This window comes from Siphateles boraxobius, unplaced genomic scaffold, assembly GCF_051911475.1.
Source record: "Siphateles boraxobius isolate OS27281-9 unplaced genomic scaffold, OSU_SipBor_1 24, whole genome shotgun sequence".
Lineage (NCBI taxonomy): Eukaryota > Metazoa > Chordata > Actinopteri > Cypriniformes > Leuciscidae > Siphateles > Siphateles boraxobius.
In genome coordinates, this window is record NW_027508855.1 from 13,264,783 (window position 1) to 13,292,735 (window position 27,953).

Genomic DNA, 27,953 nt, shown 5'->3' on the forward strand with positions numbered 1-27,953 from the left:
ATCTGTCTATCTATCTATCTATCTATCTATCTATCTATCTATCTATCTATCTATCTATCTATCTATCTATCTGAGAATTTCACATAGGCTCCAATCCTATTGGAATCATCGCTGATCTAAAAGTCATCAGGGATTCTTTTCTTAACTCTGTGTTGTCCGTCTCGCTCACAGCTATTGGATTTCTAGCCATCCCACAGCGCGCAACAGGTATATGCCCCCATGCATGGGGCAGGTTGAATCTATTGCCCCGATTTCCTGTCACATGATTTGAAATAGGATCCCTACTTTTTCTGCTATCTGTCTTGTGTGTGTGTCTGGGGGCAGCGCTGATCTGCCTAAAAGTTCATACGCTCTTAACGCGGACGCGCAGCGAGATTCTATGACATTCAGCTGCTCACTGCTTCAGCTCCACTGAACTGACCGAACTCAAAACGCTTCACCTGCGAGAAGAGAGGGAGAGAAGGTGTTCAGATCTCGTATAGCCTACTACAGAAGAGCGATGGATTCGTGGAGAATCGCAGCTTTGCTCCTTGCTGCCTGTCTCAGCGCGTCAACTTCAGACCAGTTCGATACGGGTTAGTCCTCAACTCTTATGACTTGTAACTTTGTGCATTCGGGTGGTTGTAGGTCTTTTATTAAATGTTTCTTACAGTCGTGCACTGTGTTGAGCCTGCATTGTCCCGACTCCAGTCTCGAGATGAGCATTGGCGTGCAGCGCGTTCTGTCAATGTTCTTGCCTCGTCTTGCCTCTGGTTCAGCTGTATGAATCACACAATCCATTCAGCACTCAATCATCTCAAAAACACTATTTGATCGCGCAGACTAAGCTTCGCTGTTTTGCATGTTGATGGTTCTTCAATTAGAGACACTTTTGACACTTTTTAAGTTTTTAAAGATGAAACTTATTCAAACTATGTTTCATGGTGTGTGATAAAGTTATTGCATATCTTGGTATAAATAAACATCAAGTGATGGACAGATGGTGAGAGTAGTTAATATTGTGTGCAATGGTAATGACCGTGTTTGTGTGTGTGTGTGTGTGTGTGTGTGTGTGTGTATATAGCCTATATATATATATATATATATATATATATATATATATATATATATATATATATATTAATATATATATATATATATATATATATATATATATATATATATATATAATATGCAATATATTTTAATATATTTGATGTTTTATTTTATAATTTTTTAATTAAGTTAAATGTTAACACTTTTCATAATTCTTTAAAAATAGAGAAATCGTGGCAAATTTACCTTTCAACACTAAAAAGATTATGTATATGAGAAATATTTTTTCTTTGCAATCTTAGTGGATACAAGAGCGCCCCTAATTTATGAATCACAACATGCCTTACAGATATTTCCCACTTAATGTATTTTTCAGGACAGATATGACATCATGGTAACCATAGTTTCCACCACAATGCCAGTTTCGACAGTGACTGTTGTTACTGCAAAATACTAATATGGGATCTTTCAATATATTAAGAAGCTTTCAATATATTATGTGATGACTGGCATTTTGGCGGAAGCTATTGTTACCATTGTAAATATCTGTAAGTGATCTCTTTGTGTCATCATTGTCTAATTAAACGCTCTTAGGATTACAAAAAACCTCTAAGCCACTCTTAGTGACAGATTTACTAATCTGCCATTGATGTTCAATACTGGATGTATTGAATGTCTTTTAGTTTTTCTCTCAAAAAACTTCAGATATAAAATGTTATTGTTAGGTGTCATTATCAAACAGGTTATTATTTGAAAGAATCACTTTCTTTTTTATTGTTATAAATTTGTTTGCCAAGTTAATTTACTGTTAGCTAACTTATGTTAGCAAGTCCAAGGTATATCCAACTTTTTCTCCAAAAAGTTAAATTTTTTTAACCAAAATTAACTTTGAATGTAGTAGCATATATGAAATTTAGTTTAAAGACATTTGGCTTATCTAGATTTCATCTAGTTAATATTTCCTCTAATTGAAGAATCAATGAAGCTGACTACACTAAAATTCAAAAGAGACTTGCATTGATTATAATGGGAGTGCTCTAGGTTGTCGCATTGCTTCGCAAACATCGTAAGCTGTAATTTGTGTTGTGTTTCAAGTCTCAGAACCAAATCCACTACGCTCTCTTTTAATTTTTTTTTTAATTATAGCCTTTGATTCAAATGACAGGTTAGGCTACCTGAGCAATGCGTAAGCACATGCCCTCTATATCTATGCATTACCAATCTATTTAAAGCTCCCTTCCAAAACCTATTTGTGATAATTACTTGACTTATTCCACTTTAAAAGTTTTTCTACCATTTTGTGATATGTGACATGGTTTATGACTAATTTTTACAGGTTTATGACTAATTTGTGCTGTAATAATTAATAAGGCATGCAGTAACATGTCCATCCACCCAGAGGTTTGAATGTGCTGCAGTAAAAAGACATTTATTGAAATGACTTGATGGCTCATTGCAATCCTTGTGTTTCCATATAAAATATAATGAAAATCATTCAACAACAGTGAGACAGAGCAACTATTTGTACACTTTTTGAATATGATTGTTTGCAGCTAGCAAGAATTATTTCATGAATTAATTACTGCATGCATTTGCTTTATTGAAGTGTTGTTAAGGTGTCGCAACTCACAAGTCATTGCATTTGTTAGGCTCTTCAGTTCTCCTTTTCTGCTTATCAGTTATTGATATATGATGAGTGAAGAGACATTTTGTTGTGCATGTCTATGTGTGATTGGATGTATATATTTATACTTGGGAATGAGGAAACACTTTGCTTTTTAATTTATGTTAGACATTTGAAAGAAAGAGTTTGGCATCTGTGTTTTTTCATTAAAGGTGCTGTAAGCAATTTCTAAGAAACTGTTGTTATTTGGAATCAACTCGATTCCAAAACACATGCAATGCAAGACTAAATGTCTCTTTATCATAGCTGAAGTGAAGCAAAATAATGCTTTGCGAAAAATAAAGTGAAGATGATGAACGACAAGGAAGAACAAAAAATGAACATGCTGTATGCAAGAATATATACAAGCAAGAGTCGCCAGCATCACATCAGCTCCAGATAGACAATGACACTCAAAACTGTCCTGTTACTAGCTAACATTACAACAACAGCATATATTGGTTCTGGTTTAGACGAGAGATTGCGATCCTAAACAAAATAACACTTACTAGAGGTTATGACAAAATGTAAATTTCAGATTATAAATAATCTGAATGAAATAAAAATAAAAAAACGGTTTGAATGAATGATTAAATGACTCCCTCATAAATACTCCTTGTTTCATTGCTGGATGAATTAGCATTGTTGAACAAATCTCTTGAATGAATGATTCAATAACAAATACATTTTTTAGCCTGGTGGTGTAACAATGTAATCGACACAATCGATATTTGAATTTGTTACTTTCAAAAGGTGATTGATACCATAGACAGTGCTTATATATGAACTATAAACTTTTATCCCAGTACTTCTGTGATAATATGAATATTTGTAACACTACTGTGGAACTGTGTGGTTGAAAAGACCGTTTGTGAATATGTTTTATAACTATACATGATAACTGCTTTCTCTGGATCCGGGGCAGCGCAAACACAGATTTGAAATGAGATCGCATGGGTGTTTGAACTGAGATTGCAATCTTTTAATGATTAATCGTGCAGCTCTAATTAACGCGGGTCCTAAAGCTCTTGCCTGATCATAACCCTTTTTTTCCTCTGACCTTTTCTCTTTTCTAATGTCTTATCAGCCATCTCGGTTTCTACAGTCTTTCTTCAAATCTCTCTCTTGCTCACTCTCTCTCCTCCACCATCATGAGTGGACACGCCCCCCACTGCTGATTGGTTACTAACACATTTGCGTTGTGGCGCTGGGTCCGATCCAATTTCAACAGCGTTTCTCAGAAATCGCTTACTGCACCTTTAACATAGTCACCTTCATTTATATAGCGCTTTTAACAATATAGATTGTGTAATTGCAGCTTTACAATGATAATAGGAAATTAAAGTAACAGAGATTTTTTTGGCTTTACAGCATCTCTAGAATAAAGTCATTGTCTAGATAAAGTTAGTTTCCCTTTAACATAGAGAAATGCATTGTTTTTTGTTGTTGCCTTTTTCTTAATATTGCATGAATTAAAGCTTCTACTCCTTTGCTTTTAAACATATCTAAGTGATATGAGCAGGTTGTACCTGCACCTTGACCAGGCCAGAGACCAAGTCTGTATTTCCTCAGACAAATATATGTATTAAAGGTGAAATTAAAGAATTAAGGTGATTCTCTACAGAAACATTTTTTGCTATGCTGGTTTAAAGATGCTGATAGCAATCACTATGTTAAGCTGTTTAAATGTATTTTTTTATAAATATATATCATCAGTGGAGTAGGACCTCAAAATGTTCATTCAATCATTGCATTCGGTCAGAATGAAATGATAGCATGTGTTCCCAGTCAGTCAATTGTTCACGCAGACGTCATATTACATATACGCTGTGCAGACAGAGCGAGAATGGCAGGCAAACAGTTGTTTACGTTGGTTATTGTAGTAGCTGTTACTCACTATAAAGTTGTGAATGTTGAATGACACATGTAATCCAATAACGTTGTCTCTGACCTCTCGCTTCTAGTCTGTGCACGTTCATGTGTTTTGGAGGAGGCTTGGCTTTGGACGGCGATTTGCAGGGATCGTATGCTTTCAATGCTAGCAGGCTAAAGTTAGCATTTCCCAGATCACCTATAATTGCACCTTGAAATGAATAGAATTTTATTCAGAGATTTTGAGAAGAGGCATCTGTGTCCAGACAGGCGCTGATGTAAAGTGGATTTGGGTTTAGTTAAAAGATGTCGTTGAGTGGAATGTAGTAAGTGATTCCCAGACAGCGCTGTTATGTCATTCACATCTCCGTTGGAGATTTTATTTTACATAAAAATGACAAATGCATTTATCCCTCATATTTTTGCTGTTAAATGTGAACTTGGTGAAACTTGTTTGCTGTGTTTGTCTATTCAAAGCAAAATGTGCTGAAAATGAATGGAATGGTTATGGCTCAAGGGCAAACCGAAGACTTCAAAGCATCAACAATTTAGCTTGAGTTCTTAAATCTATGTCATGCCTTGTCTGTCGTGATTGATACGCCTTTCATCTCGTTTCAAAAATCGACGTGAGCACCATGTGGCTTATTGGTCCTGACCAATCGTGAGAAATTAACATGTTATCTGAAATGAGATCTCTGCTCAGAATCAGCACCGTTTAAAGTTATTTTTGTTCTTGAGTGTGTGATCAACTGAATCAGCATTTCATCTACAGACACTTAGTTAACTCTTTGACTAGATTTCATCTAATCTTCAAAACATAGCCGAAAAGATTGGCAATACCAGAACGCAACCTCAGATGTTTCTTCAGTTTGCCTGCTGTGTTGAGCAAAGATCCAGCATTAAAATACTGGTTTATATTTCGTCCAAACTGTCATAGCTACAGGAAATCACAACCAGCCAACTACATCACTGTCAGTCAGTTAAAGCGTGCTAAACCCTCAAGATGCTGCCTTCGCTGAAAGTGTTAAAGGAGGATTTGTTGCCATATTGCATTAGCGTCTGCTTAACAGATCCTTCATCGGTTCTGGAATCATCTTTTTCTCCTGCTGTTCGGCTGCTTGCCATTGCTGACTACCTCTCTCCTCTATCTTTATTTCCCCTCCATCTTTGTCGTTCTCTCTTGTTCTACTCCTCTTTTTCTTGCCAGGGCGGTTTGGAGTGCAGCGCCTGCGCTTTGTCTTGTGTCTTCACTCAAAGTCGCTCTGACAGTGAAGTATGGTTTGGGAGGGAAACAGTAGCCAGGTGGTCGGAAATGTGGGCAGGGGAAGAACTTTTGTGCTTTTTCTCTGTCCCTTCAACCACTTCCTTTTTTTTCTTTTTCTTTTTATGTGTACTTGTTTAGAAAGCACTGCTGCATTGACCCACTGGAGTTCATGACTTAATATTTAAAGATTGTAAATGGGTGGTTTATTTTTTAGGGATTACAGTTTTTCTTTTTGTTTTTCTTTTGTTTGTTCTTGTTCATCCACATCAAATGTTATCAATGCTGTCATTTTGAAGCCTTGACTAGTTTTTCCAGTGAAACTTCTTTGTCATGGCATGTTTACATTAATGCATTTGTGTGTATTTTTGTGTGAAAGCATTTCAAATTGTTTCTTGTCGATACACCAGAAGTTCATACAATATTCTGTTCTTTTTTTTTTTGGTTGTACTAACTCTGTCTTTTTTGGTTGTCATACTGTGAAATCAATTTTCTTAATAACTATTTTTGTCTTGTTTTCTAAATATTGTTAAAACAAGATACATTTACTTGAGAAGCAAAATGTCATGAGATATTGAGTGTTTTAATTGAATATATTTTGAATGAAGTTTAAGTTTAATTAAAAAAAAGTATCTTACCTCATTGGCATTTTTCATTGTTTTAAGCATAAAGAATTCCCTTGTTTTTAAGCATAGATTTATGCTGAAAATAAGAAAAACGATTTGCCAATGGACTAAGACAAATAAACTTAAATTATATATTTTTTGTTTTTCTTATAATTTTTCTTAAAATAAAATAATAAAATAAAATAAAGTTTATTTGTCTTACAACATCAGGATTTTTTATTGTTTTTAAGCATAAAGCATTAGCATTTTTTTATTGTTTTAAGTATAAAGTTTATTTGTATAAAAGTGATATTTTATTTGCCAGTGGACTAAGACAAATAATCTTAAATTATATTTTTTGTCTTACTTTATACCTTTGCATAAAATAGAATACAACGAGAAAAAATACTAAAATAAAATTAAAAAATACTAAATTTAAACATCTCGTGCAGTCTTGCTTCTCAAGTAAATGTATCTTTTAGAACATTTTTCACTGTAAAATATGGCAAAAAATAGGAGCCATATCACCAAACAAATGAGACATTGAATTAAAGAACAAAGCTATCAGTTTAGTGTGGATAGCATTGCTCAGATAAGATGAGACATGTTTGAGATCTTTGACTGTTGCTTGCTGGCTTTGGAAAGAGTGCAGTTTGAAACATTCAGGAGAGAAATCTCAAAAGTTGGAGAACATTAGGAGAAACTATAGAGATATGTTTTTCCTAGTGGCTGGTGTTCCACTAGAAGGCAGATTTGTGCAGATTTCTGATGTATAAATAGTGATAATGATTTTGAGTCAATACAGGGACCCTCATAATGCCGAACCACTGGACCGTGTGCCCACTCCCATATCTTTCTGTATCTGTGGTGCAGAGGTGGTTAGCTGAGAGTGCTTCTTCTAATTTAGCAACAGAAATACCCACATCAGAGGCTGTCATTTCTGAGGGCACTGGCATTCCTTTGCTCCCATACATTTCCCAGAAATCCTTCCACCCATTTCCTGCCAGCATATCCTCACATTTACACACAACAGGCTGTAATTACCCACCCAGCTGATCCGATCCAGAACCAACCACCGAGAAACATGGGACACAAAGATGCCTCTGTATCCAAGAGTGACACAGTATACAGGCCGCGTTGCTCCTCTGGACAGAGACACAGCCTGTGGTCGGTTCTGTCAATCCCTGTTTCTGACTCTTATTTTACGGGAAACTAAACAGAAAATAAGCAGGCAACACATTGTGTGTTAATGACAATACCTGAACGCCAAGTTCGGCTGGGATGAAAGGGGCTTAAAGAGGCTAAGTGAACTCAAACACTTCTCACCCAGTTCTACCAAGACCAAGATATTATCCAAGCAGTTTGGGGTCAATACTAATTATTTTTATTATTTTTTTCAAGAAATAATATTAGAACAATGAAAAGAATGGTTTTTGACAACGACTGTTTTCAACACTGATAATAATAAGAAATATTAAACACCAAATCAGAGATTAGAATGATTTCTGAAGGAATGTGCGACACTGAAGACTGGATTCTGTGAAAAATTTTGTGTGATAAATCACTAAATTGTATAATTCAGTTAATTCACTGTAACATTTGGTTGATTTGTTTGATTCAGAAATGAATCAACCTTTCAAATGAATCCATATTGTCTTTTCTGTGCATTTTATTAGAAACTAGGTTAATACTGAACCACAACCCTTAAGCTAATGATATGTGGTAGTATCCAAGAGGTTTATGATGGTCATCTATGTCTGTCTCTCTTTTGTTTGATGTTACACCATGGGTCAAAGGTCAAGCCTTAGTTGACCTAGGGATAGTTAGAAGCTCCTGTTCTGTACCCAATGCCTGCTCTAGCCTGTTCAAACCAGTTCACCTCCTAGCTAATGTGGCATCTGCAAATCATTCCTTTTAAAGGCCGTTAAAAATTTGTTTTTATCTTAGGCTATGATTTAATCTACATGTTGTCTGTAGACAATAAACACAAGCCTACTGAATGTATTTTTAATTCATGCTTTCTCTAGTTGTTGATGACTTCGCTACCCACCCATTTAGTTAGTTTAACATTTGCATTTAGGGCAAAGGGCAAAACTCATCTCGACTCAACATTCTAATTTTTATTTTATTTTTCATTGTACTATGCACAGCATATTTTGTGTTTTGCTAAAGCTATATCCAACACTGTTATTTTCTCAGAAGTATGCAAAGGTCAGTGAGAGGGGAGAGAGACAGACAGCGGGAGAGAGATTGAGATCTGCTTAACCACCATCACGGTATCCAACATGCTGAGATATGTCAGATGCCTAGTTCAGAATAATATCCATATTTATAAACATGAATTTGGAATGTGTTTGTATAAAGTTGGCGAGAGAGAGAATACCTCAGCCGCCTCCCATGCTGCCTTTTCTGTCTGAGGCCATTTATTTTGGCTCAGGATGTAACAGCCCATGCCATCCGCTCACGACTTCCTGTTGACCTCTGATTGGTGTTCTGTGGAGCCGGCACAGGTCAAAAGGTCAACTATATCTATCTACTGTCAAGTAGGGATGAGTCAGGATGATCGACTAGTCGTTAGTAAGTTAGTGAGATTGAGTAGTGATTTTTTCTTCTATCTGGAGTTAGTATTTTTGAGCGGTAGTATTTTAAAGGGGACCTATTATGCAAAATGTACTTTTACATGGTGTTTGAACATAAATGTGTGTCGGCAGTGTGTATACACAACCACCCTATAATGGTTAAAATCCACCCACTCCTCTTTTTTGAATCCCCATAAAACATAAGCATTGTCTCAGAACAAGCCATTTGCATATTCTAGCCCTGTGATGTTACAAATGCTTAGGCCCAACCAATGACTTCTGACAGAATCCGCCCTATTAGCATAGACCCCGCCCTCAGTAAACTGTACTCAGTCCGCCATGTTAATCTCCTCGCCAGAGCATTTAACAGCTAGCCTGACGTTGTCATACTCAGATTCTAGTCAGAATGTGAGTCTGAAACTGCTCCATTGGGCTGTGATTATGGGGCTTGTGTCCGAAACAGGAAATAAAAGGCCTCTGCCCTCAATTGACCCTTCGCAAAGACCCGCCCCCCTTAGTTACTGTCGCTATGTCCGACAAGCTACTCCGCTCTCACGCATACACCATGTTCTCACGCAGTGAAAAACACATCGCGGAGCAGAGAGGAGACTGACAATACGCTGACAGACAGGACAGAGCAGGTTACTTTTCGGTTACTTTTGATATTAAACAGATTAAACAAAATCTCACCTTTCAAATTGGGTCATTTTTAAAAAGAAATTTAAACAATAAATACCGTTTTGTGGCTCTTTAATGTGTCGTGACAGATCGCTGTAGAGCCTCAGTTAAAGCTGCTCGTGAACCGATCATCTCTTCCTTCTAGTTCATTTATAGCATCAAATAAACATGAATGAACATAAGAAGGAATGTTGTTTTAACCGCGGAAAGGCGTTAGTATATTCAGTTTTTCAAGTTCAAATCCTCCCATGTTAATCTACTAACTCTCCTGACTGCTTTGTCGGACAAAATGGCGGATGGCGAAGTATGATTGGTCAGATCACCTGTCAAACAAGCTCCCTGCGAAGGGTCAATTGGATAGAGCTAGAACCAATCAGGGCAACGGAGTAAGTGACGTATGTTGAGAGATAGATTAAAGTTGATAGATTAAACTTTTTCCGAATCCCGTAGGAAAAACATCTTTCCTATCGACAAATGCCTTGATCGCGGTTCTCTGTTCCTCTTCTAAAATTAATGCGCTGTCTATATCTTCTATAACAAACGCAATAGCAGAATATACACAACTCAATTCTCCAGCGGCAGCCATGAATTCAACCCAAGCGCTCTGATGACGTGGATGGTTATGTTACCTTTGCTATGCTGACATAGATATGATGTCTATGGTTGCTCATCTGTCCATCATCGTATAAAGCCCGCCCTGACAATTTGATTGGTCAGAATAATTTTTGTTCGGGCATAATAGCTCCTCAACGGATCGGGTCCAGACCGAACTTCCCCTACCTAAAAACTTTGTGGGCGGGGTTCGGCCTGGCATCCAGGGTATTTAACAGCAGCATTAAAGTAAGAAATTTGTTCTTATTATAGGGTTAGTTCACCCAAAAATGAAAATTCTGTCATTACTCACACTCATGTCGTTCCAAACCCGTAAAGTCTTCGTTCATCTTTGAAACATAAATGAAGATGTTTTTGATGAAATCTGAGAGCTTTCTGTCCCTCCATTGACAGCAACGTCATTGCAACTTTCAAGGCACAGAAATGTAGTAAAAACATCGTTAAAATAATCCATGTGACTACAGTGGTTCAACCTTAAAATTATGAAGCGACGAGAATACTTTTAATAACGACTTTATTCAACAATCTCTTCTCTTCTTTGTCATTCTCATATGCTGTTGACGTAGTTTAAACAGTGCTGCGGTTGATAATTAAGGTTAAGGTTGAACTACTGTAGTCACCTGGACTATTTTAATGATGTTTTTATAACCTTTCTGGGCCTTGAAAGTTACGCTGTAGATGTTATGTGTAAATTTCATTTCATTTTCATTTGTAACCAATTAATTGTTCATCTATAAACACATGCAGACAATGTTTTCGGTCGATGTTATGCTTCTCACTATTGTTTTTTTTGTGTGTTTGTTTTGTTTTTTGGTGCCACCATGTGACTAATCGTTCTGGAGGCACAGCAAAATGATATCATGGCACAATTAATCCCAAAAATAATCAGGATTATGATTTAGAGAGGTAAATAAATTGAAGAAGATAGGCCCTCAAGGGACAACCATATACAGTACATTTGCCGTTTATGATTTTACATTATAGTACAGTGAGAAACATGGAACATATGTTTCAGATTACAGCTGTGATTGTTTTTCTGTGAGACGTGTCATGTTCCTGTGTAAGTTTGAAAGGCTTACACTTGTTTAATCCATACTATCACTCGTCACCTGTCCAGGGTCCAGCTGTCAGGGTGTGATTGCTCAGTTCCCGCGGTACGATAAAACCTAGTGGAAAAGTGAGTAACTCCTGTCCTCATTTGAATGAGCTGATAAATCCTGACAGGAATGATAGCTGTGTGAAGAGTGGCAGTGAGGGAGAAAGAGAAAGAGAGCGACACCTCGGTTAGGTTTGTCATATCAGCCATGTCTAATTCAAAGGAGCAGTGGAAGACAGCGGAACATTAAGCTGTCAGGCAGTTGCACCCGTGTCAGGAAGTGTCTGTGGATGTGTGCCTCTCTATTAATGTACACATAGCCTATAATAGTATCTCACTATATAGTTATTTTAAGTGTAAATTCAATGATATATTATATATATAATTATTCAATCACGGAGAAATGCTGGTATAACTGAATTTAATATATAAAAAAAAATTTTCACTGATTAATATAATTAATTATAATTTCATACATTCAAATTTGTAGGGATATAATAATTAAACATCATTTAATAAACCATTTTTGATTGATATCACCTTTATTTATTTATATATTTATTTATATTACTTTATACAGTACAGATATATTAAATATTTATTATGTAATTGAAAATGTATTAAGTATTTAATTATTAACCATTTTTCACTGATTATAATAATTAAATATCATTTTAATATATAATATCAATCAATGAAAAGTTGTTTATATATTAAATATTGAATTATTAACCATTTCTCTCAGTAATATAATAGTTAAATATCATATAATATAGAACAAATTTCAGTGACATAATTAAATATCGTTTATTATATAAAACATTTTTTAATTACTATAGTTATTAAATGTAATATAATATATAATCAGTTTTGTGATATCAAAATTTCATATAATTTCATATATAACAAAATATTCATTGCTATTATATATTAAAAGATATATTTTTTGTATAAATGAAAAGAATGGTTTCTGTAATAAATTATATTTAATTGTAATATCAATTAAATTGTTTATTCATTAAATCATTAAAAACATTTCTGTTGCTACCATTTTATAAAAGTCTAATTTAGTGATTTTAAGGAGGTTTTACAGCACTTACCCATGGTAAACTCACTGTAACCACCTGTGGATTTGTTTATTATTATTATTATATTGTAGCATTTTCAGATTTTCAGACAAATAGACAATACAATCACAGGACAGGACCAAACACACACACACACACACACACACAAGAAAAAAAAATAAAAATAAATAAATACTCCTTCAAGTTTGCAGATAACCAAATCACCAAGCACAGGCAAGGAAGGTCAAAACAGATTTTTGCCTAGTGAGACATTATAGACCAGGTGAGATTGTGCAACTTGACCACATGAGAAATGCATAGGTATCTTTACATTGAAGACAGAGCTCAACGGAAATAACCATAAAATCCTAAGAAAAAAAAAGAAGAAAAAATTAATAGAAATACATTTTAAATAGCTTCAACATTATTGATTTTTAACAAGTGATTGAAAAGAGGCCTCCAAGATGCTTCAAATTTATCTATATTTCCAGAAATACTATATCTGAGTCTTTCCACATGCAGAGTGGAGGAAAGTTCTGACAACCAAAACTTGAATAGTGGCTTCGAATTTTTCTTCCACATGCAGAGTATAGATTTTTTGGCAATCATCAAACCTACTGTATAGGAAATCGGGTAGCATTATTAAGGCGCAGCAAGGAGGCCGACCTGCCAAGAACGGCAGTCGCAGGATCTAAGGGAAGCACACAAGTATAAGCTTTAGAAAGAAACTGAAAAACTTCTGACCAGAATTCACCCAGTTTTGGGCATGCCCAGAAAAGATGACCAAGAGAGCCCTCCGCAGATTCACACTTATTGCAGAGAGGGGGGATAGTAAGATAGAAAGAATTAAGTTGAGTAATGTAATCCCTTGAGTAATGTAATCTGTGCAACACCTTATACTGAATAAATCGGTGCCTGGCATTAATAGAACAGGTGTATACACTCACCTAAAGGATTATTAGGAACACCATACTAATACTGTGTTTGACCCCCTTTCGCCTTCAGAACTGCCTTAATTCTACGTGGCATTGATTCAACAAGGTGCTGAAAGCATTCTTTAGAAATGTTGCCCCATATTGATAGGATAGCATCTTGCAGTTGATGGAGATTTGTGGGATGCACATCCAGGGCACGAAGCTCTCGTTCCACCACATCCCAAAGATGCTCTATTGGGTTGAGATCTGGTGACTGTGGGGGCCAAGAAAACATCCCCCACACCATTACACCACCACCACCAGCCTGCACAGTGGTAACAAGGCATGATGGATCCATGTTCTCATTCTGTTTACGCCAAATTCTGACTCTACCATCTGAATGTCTCAACAGAAATCGAGACGCATCAGACCAGGCAACATTTTTCCAGTCTTCAACTGTCCAATTTTGGTGAGCTCTTGCAAATTGTAGCATCTTTTTCCTATTTGTAGTGGAGATGAGTGGTACCCGGTGGGGTCTTCTGCTGTTGTAGCCCATCCGCCTCAAGGTTGTGCGTGTTGTGACTTCACAAATGCTGCATATCTTGGTTGTAACGAGCGGTTATTTCAGTCAAAGTTGCTCTTCTATCAGCTTGAATCAGTCGGCCCATTTACCTCTGACCTCTAGCATCAACAAGGCATTTTTGCCCACAGGACTGCCGCATACTGGATGTTTTTCCGTTTTCACACCATTCTTTGTAAACCCTAGAAATGGTTGTGTGTGAAAATCCCAGTAACTGAGCAGATTGTGAAATACTCAGACCGGCCCGTCTGGCACCAACAACCATGCCACGCTCAAAATTGCTTAAATCACCTTTCTTTCCCATTCTGACATTCAGTTTGGAGTTCAGGAGATTGTCTTGACCAGGACCACGCCCCTAAATGCATTGAAGCAACTGCCATGTGATTGGTTGATTGGATAATTGCATTAATGAGAAATTGAACAGGTGTTCCTAATAATCCTTTAGGTGAGTCTATATTTTTAAGACATTTTTCCCAGTCCTCCTCAGAGAGCTGAACATCTAATTCCTCTTCCCAAATGTTTTTCTGATGAATAGTGGAAAAATCTAACTGACTTGTGAAGAAGTCAACAAATTTTGTAACTAACTTTGGGGTGTTGGGAACGCAACTAAGCAATTTATGTAATTCATTATCGGCTGCCCCGGGACAAAAGGCAGCACAACAGAATCTAAAGTTTTGAAGAACTTTTGGGGTAAGTAAATCGGCAAATTCTGGAAAAGATACAAGAATCTGGGTAACGTAACCATCTTAATAGCATTCACACGCCCCATCATTGATAGTGGTAAGGTCCTCCAGCATTTTATATGGTCCTTTAGGTTTTCAAGCATTGTTAAATAATTAAGCTTATATATATCCTTAGGGTTTCTAGGTATATTAACTCTGAGATATTTCAAACAGTTTATGGCTATTTTAAAAGGTAGACTACGCATAAAAATTGGATCGAAGACACAGCCAAGAATTCACTTTTGTGCCAATTTACTGAGTAACCGGAGAGTTTACCATATGTTTCCAACAGATTTAGTAAAGGTGGAATAGACTTTCAGGGTTCAGGGTTGCTTAGATACAGAATAATGTCAACTGCGTAGAGGGAGATATGATGGTTAATTTGGCCTAAATTCAAGGGCGAGAAGTTCGATTGCAATTGCAAAAAGCTAAGGCGAGAGAGGACAGCCCTGTCGAGTGCCTGTGTGTAATTGGAATTGCAATAACTTGTTAAAATTGGTGAGAACTGAAGCCGAAGGATGGAGGAATAACAACTTCACCCAAGAGGCAAAAGCGTCACCCATATCAAATTCTCTAATCAAAGCTAAAATATAATCCCACTCAATTTGGTCAAACGGCTTTTCGGCATCTAAGGCAAGAATTGCAACGCTAGCTTTAGATTCGAATCTGGTGTATAAGATATTCATTAAACGCCTGACATTGAAAAAAGAAAAACGGTCAGGAATAAAACCAGATTGGTCGGGGTGGATAATTTCCCCAATGCAGATATTTAATCTATTAGCCAGAATTTTAGTGGAAATTTTAAGGTCAGAGTTCAAAAGAGATATGGGTCGATAAGATGATGGGTCAGTTTCCTCTTTACCTTTTTTAAGAATTAGAGAAATATTTGCGTCATGCAAGGACTGGGCAAATTTATATTTGTCAAAAGATTGATTAAGCATCCTCAACAGCAAAGGAGAGGGCACCTGCGCAAATCTTTTGTAAAATTCAATCCCGAAACTATCTGGGCCAGGCACCTTGCTACTGGGGAAGGATTTAATCGCAGCTAGTATTTCCTCTACCTTTATGTCCGCATTCAAAGCTGCCTGCTCAGTGCACCCCAACTTTGGAAGATGTAATGAATGAAGGAAATCAGCCAAAGCTGAAGGGTCGGAACAACCCCTAGATTTGTATAATTTTTCGTATAGAATTCTTTAAATGTATCATTGATTTCACCGGGAATTGTTAGAACGACTCCATTCTTGTTCTTGATTTTATGAATTGCTCTAGAGGTTTGTAGCCCCCTCAGCTGACGAGTTAGCAATTTGACCTGTGGATTGTTTTGAAACACATTTATATTCACAGAAATGCTATAAAGCTTGTAGCCAAACTTTCTTTTCGTGTCATCACTTTAACCGACACTAATAGAAGCTGAAGCTACCAAACATGTATTACATCTTTAGGATTTAAAAGCTTTGAAAATTCAGGATCAGCCACATAAGAGGAGTGTTTCCCTTCATTACATCTGTAGTCTAGCTCTCTCTACCTCCTTATGCTTTCACTGTCCTCCCTTTTACATGCATCTCTGTGGTTTTGATCTGACAAATGTTATGCTTGTGCAAGCTTCACAAGCTTCTTTTCACTCTGACATTTGCAAATGCCTGCAGACAGAGCTTGTCATATTCAATTGGATTTTTCTCACACTCTTCCTCTCTCTCAGATTCAGATTCAAAATTGCTTTATTGGCATGGCTATAAATAATACAATATTGCCAAAGCTTGGAATACATAGAATAATATTAAAAACATCAAAATAATAGAAGAAAATATTATAACTTTAAATTATAACTTTAAATTTAAATAAACAGTGTAACAAATTAGAAAATGAACTCTCTCTCTCTCTCTTTCATTTTCTCATAAACTAACAGCGTAAAAGTCTTGTGTGCACTTAATAATGAATTCATATCACAGAAGCAAACAATTGGTTTATAATCGAAGTTGTAGCAGAGTCCATTTGCATAGGGAATGCCTGGAAAGCGCTCTAGGATGCAAAAAAGCATACGAAAATTTTCCAAACTACCATTTGTTTGTTTGGGCTATATTAAAATGCAGTTTCTAACATTGTTGCTGTTTTTAAAAAAAAAAAAAAAAAAAAGCTAAAACAAACAATAGTGCCACCAGCATGCAAACGCATCTGTCTGGAAGCTCAAGGCCATGAGTGTAGTTATCTACATTGCTGATCTAATCAAAACCTCGTCTGAAAGTAACAGTGTTTTTTTTTTGTAATGGGTTGTTCCAGTTCACTCTATGGGAGAATGAGATTAGAAGGTTCTTTGAAAGTCTTCGAGAGGCTTTTTATCTTTGCCTGACCATGTAATGGAGCCGAGAACCTTTAAAATGCGTCAGTACTGCAGTTTGTTCACTAGGGCTTCTTAAATGGCGGTAAAGTCAGCAGATGTTCGGCAAACACACAGAGGAGATGCTACCAATTGTACTTTGTAGAAACTGCCCATTATCTGAAGGAAGTTTTCTAACGTTCCCACATCTCTGAAGACCAAATCTGAACCTTTTCAAACAAGCAAACATGTACTTATGTGGTGATTTGTACAGCTATGATTTCAAAAGCCATAACCAATATCATAATAGTAGGATATTGAATTGCCACGGAGAGGGATGTGACCTGTCCTGTGAACTCCCTCACTTTTATGGGAACATTGACTTTGGTTCTCCGCCACCGGCCAGAGAGCTCTAAAGGAAGAAGAACGAGGCAGAAAATAAAACATTCGGGCCGTCCTTCCCTGAATACACTTGCTCGGGAGCCCAGAAAGACTTTTGTGGCAAAGAAGCAAATTGTCACCTTCCCTTTTCTTTTTGCGGGAAGCTGTGACATAGAACAACAGGAAGACTTTTGTGGAGGGTCAGATACTTGTGGTAGGGATGAAATAACTTTGTGTTTATAGTTCAAGCTAACTTGCAATTAAATGAGATTTTAACTATTTTATTCCTCTCTGAAACTTTCAACTGTGTTTCATTTAGTCAGAGTCATTTAACTTGAAAAGAGCCCATACATTTTGTGATTCAAATGGATGATTCACCTAAAAATAATAATTCTGTCATCATTTACTCAACCGAAGTTGTATGACTTTCCTTCTTTCGTGAAACAGGAAAGAAAAATTAAAACAAATGTTCATACAATGAAAATGAATGTGGTCCACTGTTGTTTTAGACTTTCATTATATTGTCATAAACAATTCAATACTCAAATTAACTAATTGACAAATCATCTTCTTTTGTGTTCTACAGAAGAAAGAAAATCCTACGAGTTTGGAACGACATAAATAAATTATGTTTAGGTGAACCTTCCCTTTAAGGCTTCAGTTTGTGGCCTTTTCGATTACTTATTTTAACTCTGTCAATCTTGTTGGTTTCTTTTACTGGTGTCCTGTGAATTTTTGAAATCAACAGGGTTCAATGGCTGGCTATCTTATCTCAATGCTGGCGTAGACTCGTTTCTGTGTATTAATAGGGATGAATGAGGCCTATTCAGTAGCGGACCCATAGAGTGCTTCCCCAGGTCCAATTTGAGCAGGTCACTCTTAGTGCCATGTAACTGGATCTCCAAGTTCTCAATGGATCCATGAAACTGATCCCGTTCTCATGGAGGACAACAGGGATGCCCTGGATTTTCTTTCTCACGCCTCTCTCTCTCTCTTTCTCTCTCTCTCTCTCTCTCTCTCTCTCTCTCTCTCTCTCTCTCTCTCTCTCTCTCTCTCTCTCTCTCTCTCTCTCTCTCCTCTCTCTCTCTCCCTATTCCATCTGTTTCTCTGCTCTTTTGTTTTATCCCCCAGTATCTTTGAGCAGTTGAACTGAAGCGGGTTTTACTGTCAGGCAGTTAGAGAAAGCAAGGAGATGTTGATCATTGTCGGTCTTGTGTTGCTACTTTAGTTTGGTTTCAGATTATGAAAGGCACATTTCATATGGTGTTTCTTTAGCGAGGGATTATCGAGGAAGCCAACCTGATATGAGGTAGCAGAAGGATACCAATATCAATATCCAACAAAAAAGAAAGGAAGGGAAAAATGTTAAAGTGATGTGAACAATGCTGACTTGTCTGCAAGGATTTCAAAAGTTGAATAAGTGTTTTAAAGCAGGGGTTCCCAAATATTTTCAACAGCTAAATGTATATGACATTTTTTTTATTTACTCAACCTCATGCCATTCCAAACCCACAAGACTTTTGTTCATCTTTGGAACACAAATAAAGATATTTGTAATGAAATCTGAGAGATTTCTGTCCCTCCATTGACAGTCTATGCAACCACCATTTGACGCTTCAAAAAGTACATGAAGAGATTGTTTTTAGACTAATCTGAATTGATCGGTTTAGTACAAATGTTGGACTCTTTGTAACCTTTTTGAAGCGTCAAAGCGGTGGTTGCATGAACTGCCAATGGAGGGACAGAAAGCTCTCAGATTTTATTAAAAAGATATTCATTTGTGTTCCAAAGATGAATTAAACTTCTGCTGGTTTGGAACGACAGGAGGGTGAGTAATTAATTAATTGTGTCTAATTATTATTATTTTTTAAACTTCCCATTATACATGCTTTTTACATGTTTTTTTAATTTTAATGTAAATGTTTCTTAATTTAATTTAATTTAATTTAATTTGTACCATTATCTTGGAAACCTGGGAATCCATGTTTTGGAGCCCTGTGTAAAATATTATTTTAAAAAACATCTTTATATACGTTTCATTAAAAAAAAAAGGTATTAAATTGGCATTTAAATACTCAGTAAGATCTATATAGTGTTGTAGGGATGATGTATTTTTAAACGAGTTAGTATTTTAGCACTTCCTAAAGTCATTGGGTTGTTTTAATCAGTTTTTGGTTAAATGTTTGAAATAAGTTCTGTGGTGAACAAAAGCTCAAGATATTTTTTTCCTCTTGTGTTTTTTTTAAGCTCGGGGACATTAAACGTCATCAGCCAAACAGGTAAACTCATCGACTCACTAGTCCGCTTTCATAACCTTGTGTTTATAATCGCGCTTTTGCAAACTATTACAACTCAAACTTTTAGGGAAAATATTTTTAATCAAAGATTGAAAGAATTGTCGGAAACTTAGTGATGGTGACACTGAACTCATGCAACTGTGATGTAATTTGTTTATAGCCATGTTTAGCTTTTGACTTCTGCTGCTTGCATTAAAACTTCAAAAGTTTTTTCTAAAACTTTTCCTCCTTATTTTCTAAAATAATCAAAAAGCCAATGGAAAAAGTAACCAGGGCGATCCTAACTTCCTGGTTGGCTTACAAAAACATGTCATCCCTTCACCACTCTATTACCAGCTTGCTTTGCCCAAATCTTTTTTTGTTTTGTTTTAGTGTTTGTTTGTTGAGCATCACTATTACTATCGTTACTTATTGCAATTTGTGGATGAAAAATCCCTCCTACTTACACTGAAGGAGGGACCTGAGCCATGCATACAAACCAGAATATCATAGACATTTGTTGGTTGAACTCTTTTGACTTGAGCCCTTAAGTAATTCTGTTGCAACCACCCTGAACACTCAAGAAAACCGCTTAAACACTCAGAACCCTATATCAACCTCATAGCAACCACCTAACAACCTTGTGGAAAGCTTTGTATAGGCAAGTTCCACTCTTATTTTCTTTAGAGCATGTACAAATCTAGTTTTGTTTATAATTTATTGTTTTAACCCTTAACTTTTTGGATAAAAGCATCTTAGTAGATATAACCTCATAATTGCTCTCAAAATAGCTCTTAGAGGCAAGCTCTTACTTTACAGCATGCATGAAACATTGGTCACAGATGGTGGATGTTTGTGCAACACGCATGCATGCGCTGATTCTCTCCTGAGGGAAAAGGCGAAAAGGCGTGAGATTATTGAGTTTTTTGGGCAATGTCTGTACCTGCCGTGTGTGGCAACCACTCATCTTCCTTTTTTATGCAGTGAACAGGTCCCTCACTACATTCAGTGTAATTAGTTTTAATGAAAACACATGGCTCGGAGCGATTTTCAGACATTTTTGAAAATTAAAATGAAATAAAATGAAATGAAGTATTTCCCCCAAAACCTCATTGTCCTATGTTGAATTGGAGCTTCAGGGGAGCAGTTACAATACTATAGAGGTTTGGCATTCATGTTTGGTTCACTGCAGGCAGTGCTATATCAATAAATACATTATTTTGTATTTTATTTGTTTAATCCTTCTAATGTTCTAAGTTTTTACGTCTCCACCTTTTGTTTTCATATTACATAATTATGTTCAGAAACACATTGAAAATGTTGCTTTAACAACAGTGACTAAAAACCTCATTCTCAGATGCCGTCATCATGTACAAATCTCTTTTATGTTTAAAAACTCTTTGTAGATGTTAATTACGTCTAATTAGCAAAATTGAAGAATGGAATCCTGGACAGAGTTTTTAAAAAATCTATGTTCGTTATAAACAGAGACTAATAGTACTAATTAAATTTGGGTTGGGACGTTTAACTAGTTGTTATCTAGATTTTTACATCTTTGCGTGTTTTAAAGTGGATGAATTTGGGGATGCAGCTTCTCAGAGGATGTGTTAGCATGTGTGCTTTAGTAACTGTTGAACTGTCAGAATGCTGATGTTGCGGCTCTAAATTAATTTAGATTTTAAATATGTTTAATTGTGGCTCAAGTCAAAACTAGACCTTTGCATTTTGTTCCTTTGAGAATTAATTCAAGAAAGTGTCTTTTGTGAACACTTCCTGTCTGATTGGTGTCTGACATCCTACCAACTATAGCCAATTTTAAAAAAATTATAATTTTTGTACTTTCCTAATACTCATACTCTAACAAGTGTACCATGGTGTTACAATGTGTGTTTTGTTTCTTACATGGTACAATTGTAATGCAATGCTTTTTGTTTTTTGGGGGAGTTTTATTATAATCTTAGCAATATACTTCATATATGGCATGTTAATACCATGGTAAAATATGATACTCATTCAGTGCAATAGTTTGTATCAAAATTAAGGGGAAAATACCATTATTGTACCATGGTTCTTCCACAGTATTTTTGTAAGAGTATATGTATTAGGGGTTTAGAAAGATTGACAGATGTGGCCTGCTGCTTGTAATTCTTGAGACTTGACTCGAGCTCAATTCTCTTGGGCAACAGTGCAGATCTTTGAGAAGGAATGAATTATATGTCTGTTTATATACCCTTGATTAATTTAACTATTGATTATATGTACATGTTCCTCCCAAACGAGAGAACTCCATTGAAGACAGTTGCCAAAAACGATACTCGGTTACTAACGTAACCTCGGTTCTCTATTGAGAGGGAACGAGTATTGCATAAGTTTAGCTTACTCTACGGGAAAGATTCATCTTCTCGAGATATTGAAGCCAAAAAATTATCCTTAATTTTGTATTCATTGTCAACGCAGTGCAGCAGCTAGCAGACCTAGAGCAGGCCATCTCGCGTGCTCATTGGCTGCCCTGCGGGCAACTGCTGCAGCCTACCAGTGAGCCCGGCGTGGCGTCACGCCCAATGAAGGGCGCCCGCGCCTTCATAGCGTCACAGCCCGCCAGAATGGGCGTGGCTTAGCGTATAAAAGTAGGCTGACTTCCCTGGTTTTTCGTCGATTGAAGCGAAGTCGCTCCTGCCGCGAGCACGGCCGATTACGCAATACTCGTTCCCTCTCTACGTTAGTAACCGAGTATCGTTCTCTTACTGGAGGTTCTCTCGTATTGCGTAAGTTTAGCTTACGCTACGGGAACATTTTGTCAACGCCGTGCGCGCCAAGCATCCACCATGAGACGCCGAACTTTCAGGGGAACCCCATAAGTGGAAAAAATAAGGTGGCCAGCCACGCGGGCCATCACTTGTACATAAGCACACATAGGGAATACAGAGCAGCGCTTCGGTCTGTATAGGCACATGGCACATACCCTACTAGTGCAGCTCAACCAGGAGAGCTGAGTCAAGTGAGAGTGATCTGAGCAGGAAGATCTGGGCAGAATACACCTCTCTTTCAAACTGACAAAAGTTTAGCCTGCAAGGCAGGAACTTCTAGGTTATAAAACCTGACAAAGGTAGACAGAGAGCTCCAGCCCGCCACTACACATATGGACCACTGGACCACGCCCACGACGAGGCCACGCCTCTCATAGAATGAGCCCTGATGCCCAGAGGGCATTGCAGACCTTTTGACGCGTAAGCAGCTGCTATAGCGCCCACTATCCATCTGGACAGGCTCTGTTTCGAGGAGGCGAGGCCCTTGGTGCGCCCACCAAACGAAACACAAAGCTGTTCTGAATGCCTGAAGGAGGCGGAGCGCGTAATGTAAAATCTCAGTGCCCTGACAGGGCAGAGGATATTCACCTCACTTTCGCTGTCAGATGCTGTCAGAGCTAACAGCGAAATAACTTGCGCTCTGAATGGAGTGCCCATCACTTCAGGAACATAGCCATGTCTAGGTCTGAGGATGACTTTAGAGTCATTCGGCCCGAACTCAAGACACGACGCGCTGACAGACAGCGCATGCAGGTCCCCCACACGTTTTACTGACGACAGTGCAGTCAGAAAGATGGTTTTCAGTGATAGATATTTCAACCCCATGGAGTCTAGTGCTTCAAATGGAAAGGCTTTCAGGGCCTCGAGGACCAATGAAAGATGCCACATAGGAACCGACGGGGGGCGCGGCGGGTTCATCCTTCTAGCTCCTCTAAGGAAGCGGATGACCAACTCATGTCTTCCCAGTGACTGGCCGTGCGTCGATTCTGCGAACACTGCCATGGCCGCCACGTATACTTTGAGCGTGGATGGGGACCTCCCCTTATCCAACAGCTCTTGTAGGAAGGTGAGCAGATGCGCCACCCCGCATGTCCGTGGGTCCAGACCTCTGTCGGTGCACCATCCGGAGAACACCGGCCATTTAGATGCGTAGAGCCTTCTCGTGGAAGGAGCTCTAGACTGCGTGATCGTGTTCATCACTCCTTCGGGCAACGAGTACCCGTTGATCAACTATGCGTGCAGAGACCAGTGCTCTGGATGGGGATGCCAGATCGCTCCGGGAGCCTGAGAGAGGAGATCTGCCCTCACTGGAATCGCGCAGAGCTGTAAGTGACAGCCGTGCTAGTTCCAGGAACCAAATCTGATTCTCCCAACGCGGGGCTATGAGAAGCACCTAGTGGCGCATTTCCCTGATTCTCTTGATCACCTGTGGTAACAGAGAGACCAGAGGGAAAGCATATAGCGGGAGGCTGGGCCAAACTTCTCTCAGATCCAGCGATGCGAAGAGCTCGCTGAAGAGACGAAAAATCAGGGAAGTCAGCCTACAGCCCGTACTTTTATATGCTAAGCCACGCCCATTCAATACGAGAGAACCTCTCGTAAGAGAACACAGTTATGGGAACGCTTAAAACAGTGCTGTTCTATAGTATTTCTGTTCTGAATTGGGGTTGTTTGGCCTAAAGTAACATGAGACACAAACTGTGCTGTGGTGTGGCCTGTAATCACTGTTTCTCAGTATCAGAGGGTCTACCGTTGCACACACATGCCCTTCAATGCACCCGACACATGTCTGCCTGCCTAAAACCACATATAATTAACATTCTTGCAATACCAATAAACCTGAGCGAAAACAGGGCGATCCGAAACAGGTGTGAGTTTGTGTGTGCACGTGTAATAATATGCAACACAGATCTTTGAGGTGTTACAGGCAATTGGATCCAAACTTTGATCCAACTTTGCTCTGTTCTGGCCAAACCCAAATCTTGAACAAAAGTCAACATAATCATTTCTCATTTCTCCAACCAATTCTGATTTGACAGAAACTATCGTGATTTGAATTAGGCTACACATAAAACCATGATCCTGTAACCCAGTTATCCATAGAAACATCTGTCAGGTTTTAAAGGATAACACGGGGAGGGAATATTGGTTGATAACCCTAATATTTATTAAATCATAGAACAGAATCTATAGCTGACAGCACTGATTATTGATCGCTCCGTTGTTTTCTCTCTTGCTAACAGCTTAAACATATGCTTCACCCGTTTGTAAATCACACTCTAATTGTTTTAAGGGCAATCTGGGTGTTGTAATGTTGTGCTGAAGGGCAGAGTATGAGAATGTAGCCTGTGCTTCACTCTTAAAGGGGTCATATCACAAAAAATCCCATTGTTTTACCTTTGAACTTTTGAAATATATGATGTCACTATACTATGTAAACATACTGTAAATTTACGTAATTACTCTAATTACCAACCCAGGCCTGTTGGAAAAAAAGTCCCAGTGATGACACACATGCTTCTTGCAAGCTTCACGACACTTTGAAAATGAAATGTCCAGTTTTTATTACGTTGGTTGTGGTTTACTACATCAGAAAAGTCATAAATATCGAGCTGGTTAAGTGATGCAAATGTCAAAATGTATTAGTTTACAAATCATGCACTATGGTAAAAGTGTTTTTAGATTCATAACATAGTATTGTAGGCAATCTGGGTGTTGTAATGTTGTGCAGAAGGGCATAGTATTTTGCAAGGAACACAAAATAAATCTTCATTAAGTGATAATCTCCCTAATTTGTGTGAAAAGGAACAAAAGTTGTTGGTGTTTGTTGGTGCCACTAGTGTTCATTTCAGCTGGAAACTGCATTGAATTGGATGTGTAGTTATGTATTTGGGGTTTTGCTAAAATGTAGAGCCACGTTTTTTTCTAATGAACCTGTGTTGTTAATTTCATTTCATTTTAAAATACAAAACTTCCCAGTGCAAACTATATTGGATCTGGCAGCAAACCTGTTGGATCTGAGATGTCTCCTAACAACCAAACTGTGGAGGATAAACAATGATATGCAATGCTAGCACATGTTTGTAGCGTTTACATGTTTGTCATTATTAGCAGAGACGACTGTGGCTGTGTCTGGAATCACCCCCATACCCTTAAATAGGGCACTATTTGAGGGGACAGACATTTTGTAGTTTTGTTGTTTTGTTGAGTTGAAGTTATCGCGCGCACTAATTCAATCCCACAATGGACCACAATAATGAGCGTACATCCGATGTACACTCAACGGCTAGAGAATACCCAAAATCCACAGTGAGAGTTGCGCGCCAAATGAATTCCCGCATCTGACCAGAAGATGGTGCCTGCAGCTGAAAATCCATCCATCCATTTTCCAAATCACTGGTCCAATGTGGGTACAGCGTAATATCACACATGTATAAATTCCTTTTAATTGATTATTAAATTGTTTGATTAAGGTTTACATATTTTCCATGACAGAGTTCAAGATACATATTTTCATCTTACTACTGGAGCTGCCAGTTTGCTAAGTTACAAATAATTATTAAACAGCAAGTACAAACTATGCAAATGCGTCATTCGTTTTCATTCACTCCCTCGAGGGAACTATATTAGTGGAGTAATATAGGGAATAGTGAATGAGGGTATAGCAGGCGATATCGGTCACAGCCCGAGAGTCTTAAACAAGTGAATGATTCAGTGATTCACTCATAAAGACGGTCACTTGTTTCATTCGTAAATGAATCTGTGTTTTTGAAATAATCGATTTGGTTGAACAAACTATTCTATTTCAGTCAATTGCCGCTACCTACTGGCATAACAATGGAACTTGTATTAATAAAGTTATGTTATGATCCTTCAAGGTTCGAAATGAAATCTAGATTCACTGCAGTAGAATGTATAGAATTCAATCCTTCAAATTCAGTTAACCAAAAGTGATTATTCTAGTAGTTTCCTTTCTTTCCAGATTGCGTCCTTGAACACCAGACGAAGGGGTTTTTAATGGGTACGTAGCGCTTAAAATAATCGAGGATCTGTAGGCGGATATCCGTTGAGAGGTCTTGATGTAAGAGAGAGGGTGCAAATGACACAAGCATGATGAGATCCTGTGGGAACAACGAGCTCCAGTGTCCTCTCAAATCCTACAACATGACGGCAGTCTACAGCTTAAGACCGCTCCCTTTCTTTCACTCCTCCTGTGAATGGATGGGGAGAACAAGAGGCAGAGACAGAACAGAAGATGATGCTGAAAAGAGAAGAATGCTGTGGGAAGAAGCTAATTCATGCATGTTTTCACTGCCACATTGTCTGTGTCAGTGGTCTCTGTATGCTAGCTTTCGTAGGAGTTGTTTTACTCAAGCATGCTTTTATACAATAAGAATACACCCACATGCTGCTGCTCACTTTGCCGTTAGAGAGAGTGCACTATTGTGTTTATTATCACAGCTTTGGAAATCGTGTTCATGTTGATATATGCAGATACTGAGCAAGTAAGGGAATTCAACACCAGTGTCAGGACGTTTGGACCGCAACTATCTACAACCTTTGATAAAGCTGACAAGTTAGACTGCATATTTTGGCTCTCCAGTGTACATTAGTACAGTGTACATTAGTGCGCGCTTACACAACCCACACATATCTCAGATTTCCGTTGTGTGTTTATATGCAGGTTCATCTGGCAGTTAGGGTTGCACTTCAAAGGCTGGCTTGAGCGGTTTTGGAAAGTGAACATGAACCTAGCGTGGGCGCTATCTCTTTGTTTTGCTGTTAATTTTACGAGTCTTGGCTTTGTGACCCCCTCCATAACAAAAGGAAATGTAAATTAAACCGGCTGTTACCTCACAAGCTCGACTCAGTTTGTGGGGAAAATTGGGGCACTTAAGGAGAGATCAACAGCAATTTGACCATTCCTTCTTTTTCTTCCAGTATCTGGCTTTTTTTATAGGCTCTTTGTTTGTTTAGTTCTGTTTCTTTCTCTTTAGTGTTACCTTGACTTGTGCTTTATCAATCCAGACGTATCTGACTCAAACAAATCCACTTTCGAGCTTTTAGACCTAAAATCAACAATTATTTTCTTATCACACCTTTTACAGAAGAATACCATGGCATTACTACGTGTTTTTTTTATGTAGCATGACAATAGTGTGGTATATTTTGATATACAGTACGTTGGCGTAACATGTATTTGACCTTTCAAAAGTTTGGGAGGGGTGGGATGTTTTTTGCTAACCTAGGCTACATTTATTTGATCAAAAATACATTAAAAACAGTAATATTGTGAAATGTAAATTAACATTTTGTCATTATTTACTCACCCTCATGTCATTCCAGACATTTCTTTTCTGTGATAGAAACACTGTTTTCCAAGCAATTCGATAAACATATATCATAAAAGTCCATATCATTTCAGCCCTGTGATGGCAAAGCTGAATTTTCAGAATTATTTCTCTAGTCACATGATCCTTCAGAAAACATT

The 27,953-nt window shown here is 37.8% G+C and overlaps 1 protein-coding gene across 2 annotated transcripts in view; it reads left to right on the forward strand.

Moving 5' to 3' along the window:
• Positions 1-306: 306 nt before the first annotated feature.
• kremen1 (kringle containing transmembrane protein 1) overlaps positions 307-27,953 on the forward strand; it is a 74,230-nt gene continuing 46,583 nt past the window's right edge. Inside the window, exon 1 of one of the 2 annotated variants that reach the window (XM_077241533.1) lies at positions 307-575. In XM_077241533.1, coding sequence (XP_077097648.1) covers positions 500-575 — 76 coding nt within the window. In that variant the 5' untranslated portion in view covers positions 307-499. The remainder of the gene's footprint in view (positions 576-27,953) is intronic. The other variant, XM_077241534.1, reaches the window with a different exon arrangement.